This window comes from Chiloscyllium plagiosum, unplaced genomic scaffold (assembly GCF_037043375.1).
Source record: "Chiloscyllium plagiosum isolate Xiang-an unplaced genomic scaffold, Cpla_swu_hap1 HiC_scaffold_10, whole genome shotgun sequence".
In the NCBI taxonomy this organism is placed as follows: domain Eukaryota; kingdom Metazoa; phylum Chordata; class Chondrichthyes; order Orectolobiformes; family Hemiscylliidae; genus Chiloscyllium; species Chiloscyllium plagiosum.
The window spans coordinates 117,581,203-117,594,517 of NW_028270148.1; the positions used below are offsets into that span (position 1 = coordinate 117,581,203).

The window sequence follows — 13,315 nt, forward strand, 5'->3', positions numbered from 1 at the left end:
GATCAATTGCATACTTAGTAGGCTCAGGTCTTATCTAGATTTAGAAGTCACACTGTCAAAGAGTCATACAGCATGGAAACAGATCCTTCGGCCCCAACTCATTAGCACCAACCAGAAATCCAAATCTGACCAAGTCCCATTTGCCAGTATTTGGTCCATATCCCTCCAGGTGCCTTTTAAATGTTGTAATTGCACCTGTCTCCACCACTTCCTGTAGCAGCTCATACCATACAAGCTCCAATGTCTTTGTGAATAAACTAACTCTCTGGTCCATTTTAAATCTTTCCCTTCTCACCCTAAACATACATCCTCTAGTTTTGGACTCGCCTATCCTAGGAAACAAACCTTGACTATTCACTCTTTCCATGCCCCTCATGATTTTATAAACATCATCAACATAATCATCATCATCATCACTCAGTCTCTAACACTCCAAGGAAAAAAATGCCTGAGCCTATTCAGCCCTCCCTATAACTCAAACCCTCCAGTCCCAGGGACATGCTTGTAAACCTTTTCTGCGCCCTCTCAAGTTTAGTAAAATCCTTCCTATAAAAGCACAACTAGAATTGTATGCAATATTCCAAAAGTGGCCTCAGCATTGTCCTGTACAGCCCTAACATGACATCCCACATCCTATACTAAAGTTATGATCAATGAAGGCAAGATTGCCAAATGCCTTCTTCACCACGATCTACCTATGACTCTACTTGCAAGGAACTATGCACCAGCACCCCTAGGTCTCTTTGCTTGACAACACTTCCCAGGAGCCAACCATAAACTGTACAAGTCCTGCCCTGGTTTGCCATACCAAAATGCAATAGCTCACATTTATCTAAAATAAACTCCATCTGCCATTCCCTGCCCATTTGCCTACTTGATCAGATGGGCCAAAGTGAAGACTGCAGATGCTGGAAACCAGAGTTTAGATTAGAGGGGTGCTGGAAAAGCACAGCAGGTCAGGCACCATCAGAGGAGCAGGAAAATCGACGTTTCGAGCAAAAGCCCTCCATTACTGATGAAGGGCTTTTGCCTGAAACGTCGATTTTCCTGCTCCTCGGATGTTGCCTGACCTGCTGTGCTTTTCCAGCACCGCTCTAATCTAAACCCCCATCTGATCAAGTTCCCATTGTACTTGGAGATAATCATCTTCACTGTCCACTACACCACCTATTTTGGTGTCATCTACAACCATATCTCCTGTATTCACATCCAAATCATTAATATAAATGGTGAAAAGCAGTGGACCCAGCACCGATCCTTGTGGCACAGCACTGGTCACATACCTCTAGTCAGAAAAACCCTCCATCACCTACCTTCAAGCCAAAATAGCTAGCTCACTGTGGATCCCATCTGATCTAATCTTACTAAACAGTCTACCATGCTGCATCTTGTCAAACGCTTTGGTAAAGTCCACAGACAACACCTATCAAACTCTGCCTTAATTAATTTTCATCACCTCTTCAAAAAAACTCAATCAAATTAGTGAAACACAATTTCCCACACACAAAGCCATGTTGACTGCCCCTAATCATGACCTTTCCAAATACATGTCAATCCTGTTCCTTATAATCCCCTTCAACAACTTACCCACTACTGATTCAAGGCCCACCAGTCTATAGTTCTCTGGCTTTCCTTACAGCCTTTCTTAAATATTGGTACATCATCCAACCTCCAGTCTTCTGGCACCTTGCCTGTGGCTATTGATGACAAGTATCTCAACAAGGGATCCAGCAATCCTTTCCCTAGTTTCACACAATGTTCTGGGAACCACCTGATCAGATCCCAGGGATTTATCTACCTTTATGCATTTTAAGACCTCCAGCATCACCTTTTCAGTAATATCAACTCTTTACATTCATTTCCTAAAGTTCCCTGGCTTCCAAGTCCTTCTCCATAGTAAATATTGACAACATATTTGTTTAGTACCTCACCCATCTCCTGTGGTTCCACACACAAACAGCCCGTTAAAGGGCCCTATTCTCTCCCCAATTATTCTTTTGCCCTTAATGTATTTATAGAATCTCTTTGGATTTTCCTTAATTCTATTCGCCAAAGCCATCTCATGCCACCTTTTGCCCTTCAGATTTCCCTCAAGTTTACTCCTACTGCCCTTATACTCTAATAGGGATTCATTTAATCCCAGCTTGTCTATACCAGCTTGTCTATATGCCTTTTTCTTTATGTTGAATGAAGTATCAATTTCTCTAGTCATCCAACCTTGCCCTTCATACCAACTGGAACATACAGTCTCTAAACTCTCATTATCTTATTCTTAAAGCTGCTCTCTGATCAAACTAGAAGAGGAGAGTGGGAATCTGAGGAAAAGAGGACAAACTGATAGGGACTGCCAATAGTTAAGGAGAAACTCATGCCTTCCATATATTTCTTCTATTTTGAGTATCACATCTAGTGGTCATTCTTAATTTGTGATCTGAATATGGTCACTAGCAGCACTTAATAAATTCCCAAATATATACACTAAAAACAAATTCTCTGGATTGCGAGCAGATATAGGAATTCCTGATGATCATGTCACAACCCTGCACCATTAAGTAACCCGGCAGAGAGAGAGTAAAATTTTCTCTGCCTTTCTGGTTTAAGCACCAAATTCGCTCAACCACAGTGGCAACCTCAATACATTTATTCTTACAACCAGTTGGAACTGGTTGTTGCTGCAGCAGGGTGTGGGGTGAAGAGAATGAATGGCTAGTTCAACAGTCAAATTAATTTTTGGTCAAAATTAAAATGCAAATCTTTTGTTACAAGTTTACTTTAGTCACCGTATGGCTGGTTAAGTGGTTTGAACATCACAAATGAATATTTAAGTAGAATATAACTCCTCCTCTTTTCTCCCCCATCAGAAGAACTTCACTTTTCATAATTTCATCAGAACCACTCACAGGCAACTGGAAAAGCATTTTCTTTTTTTTTTACTAAGAACATTGAAGCACAGGGACAGGCACTCCATCCCACCAAGCCTGCGCCAACACACAACACATTTCTAAATTAAAATCCTTTTGCCTCAATGTGGTCTATATCCCTCTATTGTCTGCTTTTTCATATATTTTGTAAGGTGCTGGAAGCATCTTATTGTATCTGCCTCTACCACCTCCTCTGGCAGCACATTCCATACATTTACCACCTGTGTGGAAAAAAAAACTTACTTCTCACATCACCTTTAAATTCCCCCCTCTTTTACAAGGGAGTATAGACTTAAGGTAATTTCTATCCTGGGAAAGAATCTCAGACTGTCCATTTCATCCATGCCCTTCAATTTTGTAAACTATTAGGTCACCCCTCAGCTACTGACATCCAAGTAAAAACAAATCAAGTCTGCCCAATCTCTCCACATAGCTAATACCCTCCAAGCCAGGCAACATTCTGGTAAGCTTTTTTGCTTTGTTCACTCTGCTGTGTTTTCTTGGATGAAGAAAAATACATTGTCTGATCAAGGGGCATTTGTAGATAGGACTGCCAATTGCTGCAAAGACAAAACTGAACATGTAACAAGATAGATGGAATTGCACAGCTTTAAATGAAAACAGTAATAAGGTAGGCACTTGAAGTGGTAAAATCAAGCTAATCACAACGAATATGTTGAGTTGTAGCAATCATAAAGGCTCATGAAAAAGGTAATAAGCTAAAATAATGAATTGGATAACAATTACCTCGTCCTTCCTATTCTAATTCTAAAATTAGATCAAGGGCAAAAAACAATTTATACTTCTAATAAAACATAAATATATAAAAAAGATAAATGTGAACTTAAGTCATACTCTTTTCATTACTAAATTATAACTTTGCACCAATAAGCCAACAAGAAATGGTTTATTCTCCCAAATGAAGATAACATCTATTCCCCTTGATCAACATTCATGCTCTGACACAGCAAGGAAACAGACCCTTTGGTCCAACTCATCCATACCAACCAGACATCCTAAATTAATCTAGTCCAATTTGCCAGCATTTAGCCCATATCCCTGTAAACCTCTCAAATTCAAGTACCCATGCTGATGCCTTTTAAATATTGTAATTGTACCAACCTCCACCACTTCCTGTGGAAGTTCATTCCAGTACATGCACCACACACTGCATGAAAAAGGTCTCTTAAATCTTTCCCCTCTCACCTTAAACTATACCCTCTAATTTTTGACTCCAGTACCCTGAGGAAAAGACGTTTGTGCATTCACCCTATGCCCCTCATGTTTTTAAAAATCCATAACATCACACCTCAGCCTCTGACACTCAAGGGAAAAATAGCCCTAGCCTATTCAGCCTTTCCCTATAGCTCAAACCCTCCAACATCCTTGTAAATCTTTTCTGAACCCTTTCAAATTTCACAACATTGTTCCTACAGAAGGGAGACCAGAATTTTTTTATCAAGGTTATATTAAATTCCTATTCATCACAGAGATTAAATTCAAACTACAAGACTGAAAATATTTCAGTTATATGGTTTTCATCATTTTCATATTGATCATACTCTATCCTACATACTCATTTTTGCTGTTGCAGTCTACAATTCTACTGTATGCACAGAACTTACGGAATCTTCAGGTGCTTTTTGGATCTTCTCCCATTCTACTGAAGGACCTCTCCTCTGCAGCAAGCTTCGAAACAATTTCTGAAATCCCTCGATATCTTTCTTCATTTGCTTAAATACAAAACAATTATTATTAAACATTTTCAATTTTAATGTGACAGACATACTATACCACAAATACTGCATAACAATTTTGCAACATTGTAAAGGAAGCAAGCTCAATTCCAAGAGAACCAAATTGTTTTCAGAAAAGGAAGAATATATAGGGTTACAGGATGAAAGCAGGAGTATGATACTAAGTAAATTATTCCAACAGAGATCCAGCACAGACACGATGGGCTGAATGTCTCCTCATTGTGAAAACAGTTCAGTGGTGCTTCCACTGTTGTGCCTCAGCACCAGAGACTTAGGTTCGATTCCAGCCTCAGACAACAGTCTATGTGGAATTTGCACATTCTCCCTGTGTCTGCGTGGATTTCCTCTGGGTGCTCTGGTTTCCTTCCACAGTCCAAAGATGTGCAGGTTAGGTAGATTTTCCATGGGAAATACAGGGTTACAGGGATAGGGTAAGTCCTAGAAGGGATACTCTTCAGAGCGGTGGTGTGGGCTAAATGGCCTGCTTCCACCCTGTAGTGATTCTCTGAACCCTTTAAATATATAATACAGAACTGTTGATCTCTTGACATGCTCACTGCCCTCTAATTCTTTGATAGAAGAGGGTGACAAGAAGGGGCTGAAACTAGCACACTAATTTGTTTTAAAATGATAAAAAGGTGCTTTAAGACAAAAGGTTTTGAATGTCACCAGTTATTCAACAGATGTGCCTACTGATTGGATAGTACCACCATTTCAAATCTGAATGATTGATAATAGTATAAAGTACACTCATCTAAAACTTAACACAGTACAAAATCATTATGGTACATGTCAGTCATTCAACATATTGAATGCATGCAGGTTTCCCATAGATCAATCCAGTCAGTCCACCCCACTGCTTGATCCCTTTAGTCACACAACTGTATTTCATTTAAGAGCCATTCTGTTGTCTTGTGAAAATGCTGACTACTGTTGCTTCGACATTATGTTTTTTTTTGGTGGAGGCAGCAGGTTGCCAGTCATTACCTCTCACTGGGTAAATAAGCTGTTTATCCCTCTCTCCTTGCATCTCTTGCACAAAACCATGAACATGTGTCCCCTAATCTTAATCTTCTCTGGTCCAAAGTGAACCATTCTAGTCTTCTAATTTAACCATTTCAATAACCCCACATTCCTGGAACCATACCAATAAATCTCCTGTGCTACCCTCTCAAGGACCCATACAGCCTTCCAAGTTAAATTAAGAGCAAAGTAGGTTACTCAGTGCCTCAAGACTGCTGAGCCATTCAATCAGATTGCAACCAATCTGAATACTGTACATTCTAGCATCCATACCGACCCTGACACCCCTCCATACCTTTCATCGCCTTGCTGATAAGAACGAATTTACCTGTCTTAATATTCAGACTTTTTTTTCCACTATAAGTAAGACTTTTAAAAACTCTTAACATGCAGAAAAAATTATCCTTACCACTGTCATAAATGGCTAACCCCTTATTCTTAAGCAGTGATTCAATGTCCGACATTATTTTCCTACAACAGGAAACATCCTTTCCATATTATTCTGTCAAGATCCAAGGAGCTTGTATCAAATCACCTCGTATTCTCCTAAACTCTAAATAATTCAAATCTAGCCTCCCCAACTTTTCCTTATTAGACAGACAATCTACCCATTCCAATTATTAATGTAGTCAACCTTCACTGAGCTACTCACACCTTATTTGCATATTTCCTTAAATAACTGGGCACAGTACTCCAGCTATGGTCTCACCACTGCAGATACGATCTCCATAATTTGCATTCAATTTTCCTCACAATAAATGGTAACATTCTATTAGGTTTCCTATTTGCTTGCTGTACCTGCATGTTAATCTATTGTAACTGATCAACAAGGTCACCCAGATCCCTCCAGATCAGCTATAAATTTTATCACCTGTTAAATAAACTTCCTATTATTCTTGCCAAAATTAATAATTTCACATTTTCCCACATTATTGTCCATTTGCCAGATTTTTGCCCACTCACCTATTTTCCTCTGCAGCCTCCTTATCTCTTCTTTAGAAAAGTTCCTTTTTTGCTCCCTTCATCAACAGATTTATAAATTGTAAAAAGTGAAGGCCCAGCACTGATCCATATGGCAAATCACTCTCATGGACAATCCACCTAACTAACCTGCACAATCTTTCCAACCAAAACAATTACCATTTGCTGCTTCTTGTCAGTCAATCTGCTATCCATGCCAATATGGTACCCACTACACTCGGGGCTTTTGTTTTCCACAATAAAATTTGACGGGGCACCAAAAGTACATCAACCAGTTCCCCTTTGCACACAGCAATTGTTGCTTCCTCAAATAATTCCAATACATTGAAATCTATGGAACATTCCCCCATTCTTCTAAACTCTTCATTTGTTTAGCCATTCTTGCTGAGTTAACTCCTTCATCTCAGGAATCAGCCCCATGAATCTCTTTGGAACTGCCTCAATGCCAGTGTATCTTTTCTCAAATATAGGACTTCCCTTTCACATAGAGTCATAGAGATGTACAGCATGGAAACAGATCCTTCAGTCCAACTTGTCCATGCCGACCAGATATCCCAACCCAATCTAGTCCCACCTTATAGCACCCGGCCCATATCCCTCCAAACCCTTCCTATTCATATACCCATCCAAATGCCTCTTAAATGTTGCAATTGTACCAGCCTCCACCACTTCCTCTGGCAGCTCATTCCTTACACGTACCACCCTGTGTGTGAAAACGTTGACCCTTAAGTCTCTTTTATATCTTTCCCCTCTCACCCTAAACCTATGTCCTCTAGTTCTCGACTCCCCGATCCTAGGGAAAAGATTTTGTCTATTTATCCTATCCATGCCCCTCATAATTTTGTAAACCTCTATAAGGTCACCCTTCAGGCTCCAACGCTCCAGGGAAAACAGCCCCAGCCTGTTCAGCCTCTCCTTGTATCTCAAATCCTCCAACACTGGCAACATCCTTGTCAATCTTTTCTGAACCCTTTCAAGTTTCACAACATCTTTCCAATAGGAAGGAGACCAGAATTGCACGCAATATTCCAACAGTGGCCTAACCAATGTCTTGTACAGCCGCAACATGACCTCCCAACTCCTGTACTCAATACTCTGACCAATAAAGGAAAGCATACCAAACGCCTTCTTCACTATCCTATCTTTGAGGAGAAAGTGAGGTCTGCAGATGCTGGAGATCAGAGATGGAAATGTGTTGCTGGAAAAGCGCAGCAGGTCAGGCAGCATCTAGGGAACAGGAGAATCGACTTGGGGAGACGGGCCGCCTACTTGCGGAGCGTTTCAGGGAACACCTCTGGGACACCCGGACCAACCAACCCAACCACCCTGTAGCTCAACATTTCAATTCCCCCTCCCACTCCACCAAGGATATGCAGGTCTTTGGACTCCTCCATCGTCAGACCACAGCGAAACGACGGTTGGAGGAAGAACGCCTCATCTTCCGGCTAGGAACCCTCCAACCACAAGGGATGAACTCGGATTTCACCAGTTTCCTCATTTCCCCTCCCCCCAGCCTGTCTCAGTCAAATCCATCAAATTCAGCACCGCCTTCCTAACCTGCAATCTTCTTCCCGACCTCTCCGCCCCCACCCCAGTCTGACCTATCACCCTCACCTTGACCTCTTTCCACCTATCACATTTCCGACGCCCCTCCCCCAAGTCCCTCCTCCCTATCTTTTATCTTAGCCTGCTGGACCAACTTTCCTCATTCCTGAAGAAGGGCTAATGCCCGAAACGTCGATTCTCCTGTTCCCTAGATGCTGCCTGACCTGCTGCGCTTTTCCAGCAACACATTTCCATCACTATCCTATCTACCTGTGACTCCACTTTCAAGGAGCTATGAACCTGCACTCCAAGGTCTCTTTGTTCAGCAACACTCCCTAAGACCTTACCATTAAGTGTATAAGTCCTGCTAAGATTTGCTTTCCCAAAATGCAGGACCTCGCATTTATCTGAATTAAACTTCATCTGCCACTTCTCAGCCCATTGGCCCATCTGATCCAGATCCTGTTGTAATCTGAGGTAACCCTCTTCGCTGTCCACTACACCTCCAATTTTGATGTCATCTGCAAACTTACTAACTGTACCTCTTATGCTTGCATCCAAATCATTTATGTAAATGACAAAAGTGGAGGACCCAGCACCGATCCTTGTGGCACTCCACTGGCCACAGGCCTCCAGTCTGAAAAACAACCCTCCATCACCACCCTCTGTCTTCCACCTTTGAGCCAGTTCTGTATCCAAATGGATAGTTCTCCCTTTATTCCATGAGATCTAACCTTGCTAATCAGTCTCCCACGGGGAACCTTGTCAAACGCCTTACTGAAGTCCATACAGATCACATCTACTGCTCTGCCCTCATCAATCTTCTTTGTTACTTCTTCAAAACACTCAATCAAGTTTGAGAGATATGATTTCCCACGCACAAAACCATGTTAACTATCCCTAATCAGTCCTTGCCTTTCCAAGTACATGTACATCCTGTCCCTCAGGATACCCTCCAACAACTTGCCCACTACTGACGTCAGGCTCACCGGTCTATATTCCCTGGCTTGTCCTTACCGCCCTTCTTAAACAGTGGCACCACGTTTGCCAACCTCCAGTCTTCCGGCACCTCACCTGTGACTATCGATGATGCAAATATCTCAGCAAGAGGCCCAGCAATCAATTCTCTAGCTTCCCACAGAGTTCTCAGGTACACCTGATCAGGTCCTGGGGATTTATCCACCTTTAACCGTTTAAAGACATCCAGCACTTCCTCCTCTGTAATATGGACATTTTGCAAGATGTCACCATCTATTTCCCTACAGTCTATATCTTTCATATCCTTTTCCACAGTAAATATTGATGCAAAATATTCATTTAGTATCTCCCCCATTTTCTGTGGCTCCACACAAAGGCCACCTTGCTGATCTTTGAGGGGCCCTATTCTCTCCCTAGTTACCCTTTTGTCCTTAATGTATTTCTAAAAACCCTTTGGATTCTGCTTAATTCTATTTGCCAACACTATCTCATGTCCCCTTTTTGCCCTCCTGATTTCCCTCTTAAGTATACTCCTACTTCCTTTATACTCTTCTAAGAATTCACTCGATCTATCCTCTCTATTCCTGACATATGCTTCCTTCTTTTTCTTATCCAAACCCTCAATTTCTTTAGTCATCCAGCATTCCCTATACCTACCAGCCTTCCCTTTCACCCTGACAGGAATATACTTTCTCTGGATTCTTGTTATCTCATTTCTGAAGGCTTCCAATTTTCCAGCCGTCCCTTTACCTGCGAACATCTGCCTCCAATCAGCTTTCGAAAGTTCTTGCCTAATACTGTCAAAATTGGCCTTTCTCCAATTTAGAACTTCAACTTTTAGATCTGGTCTATCCTTTTTCATCACGATTTTAAAACAAACAGAATTATGGTCGCTGGCCCCAAAGTGCTCTCCCACTGGCACCTCAGTCAACTGCCCTGCCTTAGTTCCCAAGAGTAGATCAAGTTTTGCATCTTCTCTAGTAGGTACATCCACATATTGAATCAGAAAATTGTCTTGTACGCACTTAAGAAATTCCTCTCCATCTAAACCCTTAACACTATGGCGGTCCCAGTCGATGTTTGGAAAGTTAAAATCCTCTACCATAACTACCCTATTATTCTTACAGATAGCTGAGATCTCCTTACACGTTTGTTTCTCAATTTCCCTCTGACTATTAGGGGGTTTATAGTACAATCCCAATAAAGTGATCATCCCTTTCTTATTTCTCAGTTCCACCCAAATAACTTCCCTGGATGTATTTCCGGGAATATTCTCCCTCAGCACAGCTGTAATGCTATCCCTTATCAAAAATACCACTCCCCCTCCTCTCTTGCCTCCCTTTCTATCCTTCCTGTAGCATTTGTATCCTGGAACATTATGCTGCCAGTCCTGCCCTTCCCTGAGCCATGTTTCTGTAACTGCTATGATATCCCAGTCCCATGTTCCTAACTACGCCCAGAGTTCATCTGCCTTCCCTGTTAGGCCCCTTGCATTGAAATAAATGCAGTTTAATTTATTAGTCCGACTTTGTCCCTGCCTGCCCTGACTGTTTGATTCACTTCTGTTCTCAACTGTACCAGTCTCAAATTGATCTCTTTCCTCACTATCTCCCTGGGTCCCACCTCCCACCGTACTAGTTTAAATCCTCCCAAGCAGTTCTAGCAAATTTCCCTGCCAGTATATTAGTCCCCTTCCAATTTAGGTGCAATCCGTCCTTCTTGAACAGGTCACTTCTACCCCAAAAGAGATTCCAATGATCCAAAAATGTGAATCCTTCTCCCATACACCAGCTCCTCAGCCATACATTCATCTGCTCTATCCTCCTATTCCTTCCCTCACTAGCTCATAGCACTGGGATTAATCCAGATATCAGAAAAAGACAGCATGGTTACCTTGATTTGCTTCTAAATGCCCTGCCATAATACCTTTTAAAATAGCTTCTCACATCTTAACAGATGCTCAGCTATCCAGCCTGTATTTTCCTGCAATTCATCTGCTCGTGAAGCAGAATGAACAACAGACCTGCACGAGAAGGACAGCAGTAGTACAACATAAAGAATCTGCAAGGGGGTACAGATAGGTTGTGTGAGTGAGCGAGCAAAAACTTGTCAGGTGAGTTTAATGCAGCAAAACAAAGAGTGCTGCACTTTGGTAGGAATAATCAAAACTTGGATCATCATTTAAATGGACACAGACTCCAAAAAAGTGAAGCACATGAGGATTGAATGTTCTTGTGCATAAAACACAAAGTTAGCAGGCAGGTGCAGCAAGTAATCAAGATGACAAGTTGAAATTTTACCTTTATTGTTAGGGATTTGAGCTTGAAAACAGGGAAGGCTTGTTACAACTATACAGGGGTATTGGTGAGATGCACCTGTGGTACTGTTACAGTTTTAGTCATTATATTTAAGCAAAGATATACCGGCATTGAAGCAGTTGAAAAGAGATTCATGAGCTGATTCCTGGGATGAAGAAGTTAACTTATCAAGAACAGCTAAACAAGTTAGAGAGCTTAAGTGAATGGAGGAAGGTTTCACTGAAGCATACAAGATTTTGAGGGGGCTTAACAAGATAGGTAGAGATGTTTCCATTAGTAGGGGAATCTCAAACTGGGGACAGTTACAAAAATAAAAGGGGACATTCGTTGAAAACTGAAATGCAAAGGAGTTTCTTCTCTCAGTGGATAACAAATGTCTGGAATTCTCCATCCCAAATAATTGTGGAAGCTAGATCACTGAAAGCATTTAAAGGGGAGGTGGATAAGATTTTTCAAATATAAATATAATAATCAGGTCTGAAAGAAGAGTAGAGGCCTGGGGGAGATCAGTCATGATAGAGACAGAGTCAGAGTCAGATGTACAGCACAGAAGCAGACCCTTTGGCTCAACTTGTTCATGCCAACCTAAATTAATTTAATACCATTTGTCAGACTTGGCTCATGTCCCGCTAAACCGTTACTATTCATATACCCATTATGATGCCTTTTAAATGCTGTAATTGTACCAGCCTCCACCACTTTCTCTGGCTGCTCATTCCATACGTGCACCAGCCTTTGTGTGAAGAAAAAAAAAAATCACCCTTTAAGTCCTTTTTAAGTCTTTCCCCTCTCATCGTAAAACTATGCCCTCTAATTCTGGACTCTCCACTGGGCAAACCTGAAAGGATTCTATTTCTTTTGTTCTTCCATTTCCTGACAACTATTTCTTGGATGTTCAGTGTACCTTCTACAATGAAGAAAGATGCAAAATAGCTGTTCAATTCATCTACCGTTTGCTTATTTGCCATTATTCATCCCACTTTTGATACAATCAACTCTCACTTCATGAATGTTCCTTTTCTAAACTACCATCAGAAACACGTATGTCTTTACATTTTTAGGTAGCATTCTTTATGGTCTATATTTTTCCCTCATTAATATTTCATGCATCCTTTGCTGTTTCTCATACTGTATCCAATCCTCCGATCTGCCATCTATCTTTGTGTAATTATATGTTGCTTTAAGACTGATACTATGATTAACTTTTTAAGTTAACCATGAATGGTGCCAACCCCCACCTCTGTGGTGACTGAATCCTCTAGCTAATATCTTAATGGACCTTTATCAAAATTTAGCATAACCTCTTTGCTTTTGCAGTAAATGCCTCTATTTATTAAGATCAAGATCAAATAATTTTGTAAAAATTCTCTTAATATGTCCCACCATCTTCAAAGATTGATGCATGTGTACTTCTCAGTCCCTGCTTCTGCACATTTTAAAATTGTGTCATTAAGACCAGAGCATATTTCTCTGTCCCTTCTTCCAAATGCATCACCTCATTTTTCTCTATATTAATTTCCACCTAGACTTGTGACACGAAGTCCAGCTGCAGACAATTCATACCATCCTCACCAGTTTCCACTCTCCCAAGTTTGGCACAATCAGCACATTTTGAAATTTTACTCCCTCGTCCAACATCCAAGTCATTTATATATAAGCTAAAGAAAAAGCCCTGGTCTTTGCACTATGCTAAGAGAACACCATGGTCTCTCATTTTCCAATGCAAGAAACAATCCACCATAACTCACTGCTTTCTGTCCTCAAGTCAACTTTATATCCAATTGGATCTTAA

General features: G+C 41.1%; 1 protein-coding gene across 1 annotated transcript in view; it reads right to left on the reverse strand.

Moving 5' to 3' along the window:
• ugp2b (UDP-glucose pyrophosphorylase 2b) overlaps nucleotides 1-13,315 on the reverse strand; it is a 58,350-nt gene that overhangs the window by 28,259 nt on the left and 16,776 nt on the right. The window contains exon 3 of the mRNA XM_043696714.2: nucleotides 4,547-4,654. Coding sequence (XP_043552649.1) covers nucleotides 4,547-4,654 — 108 coding nt within the window. The remainder of the gene's footprint in view (nucleotides 1-4,546; nucleotides 4,655-13,315) is intronic.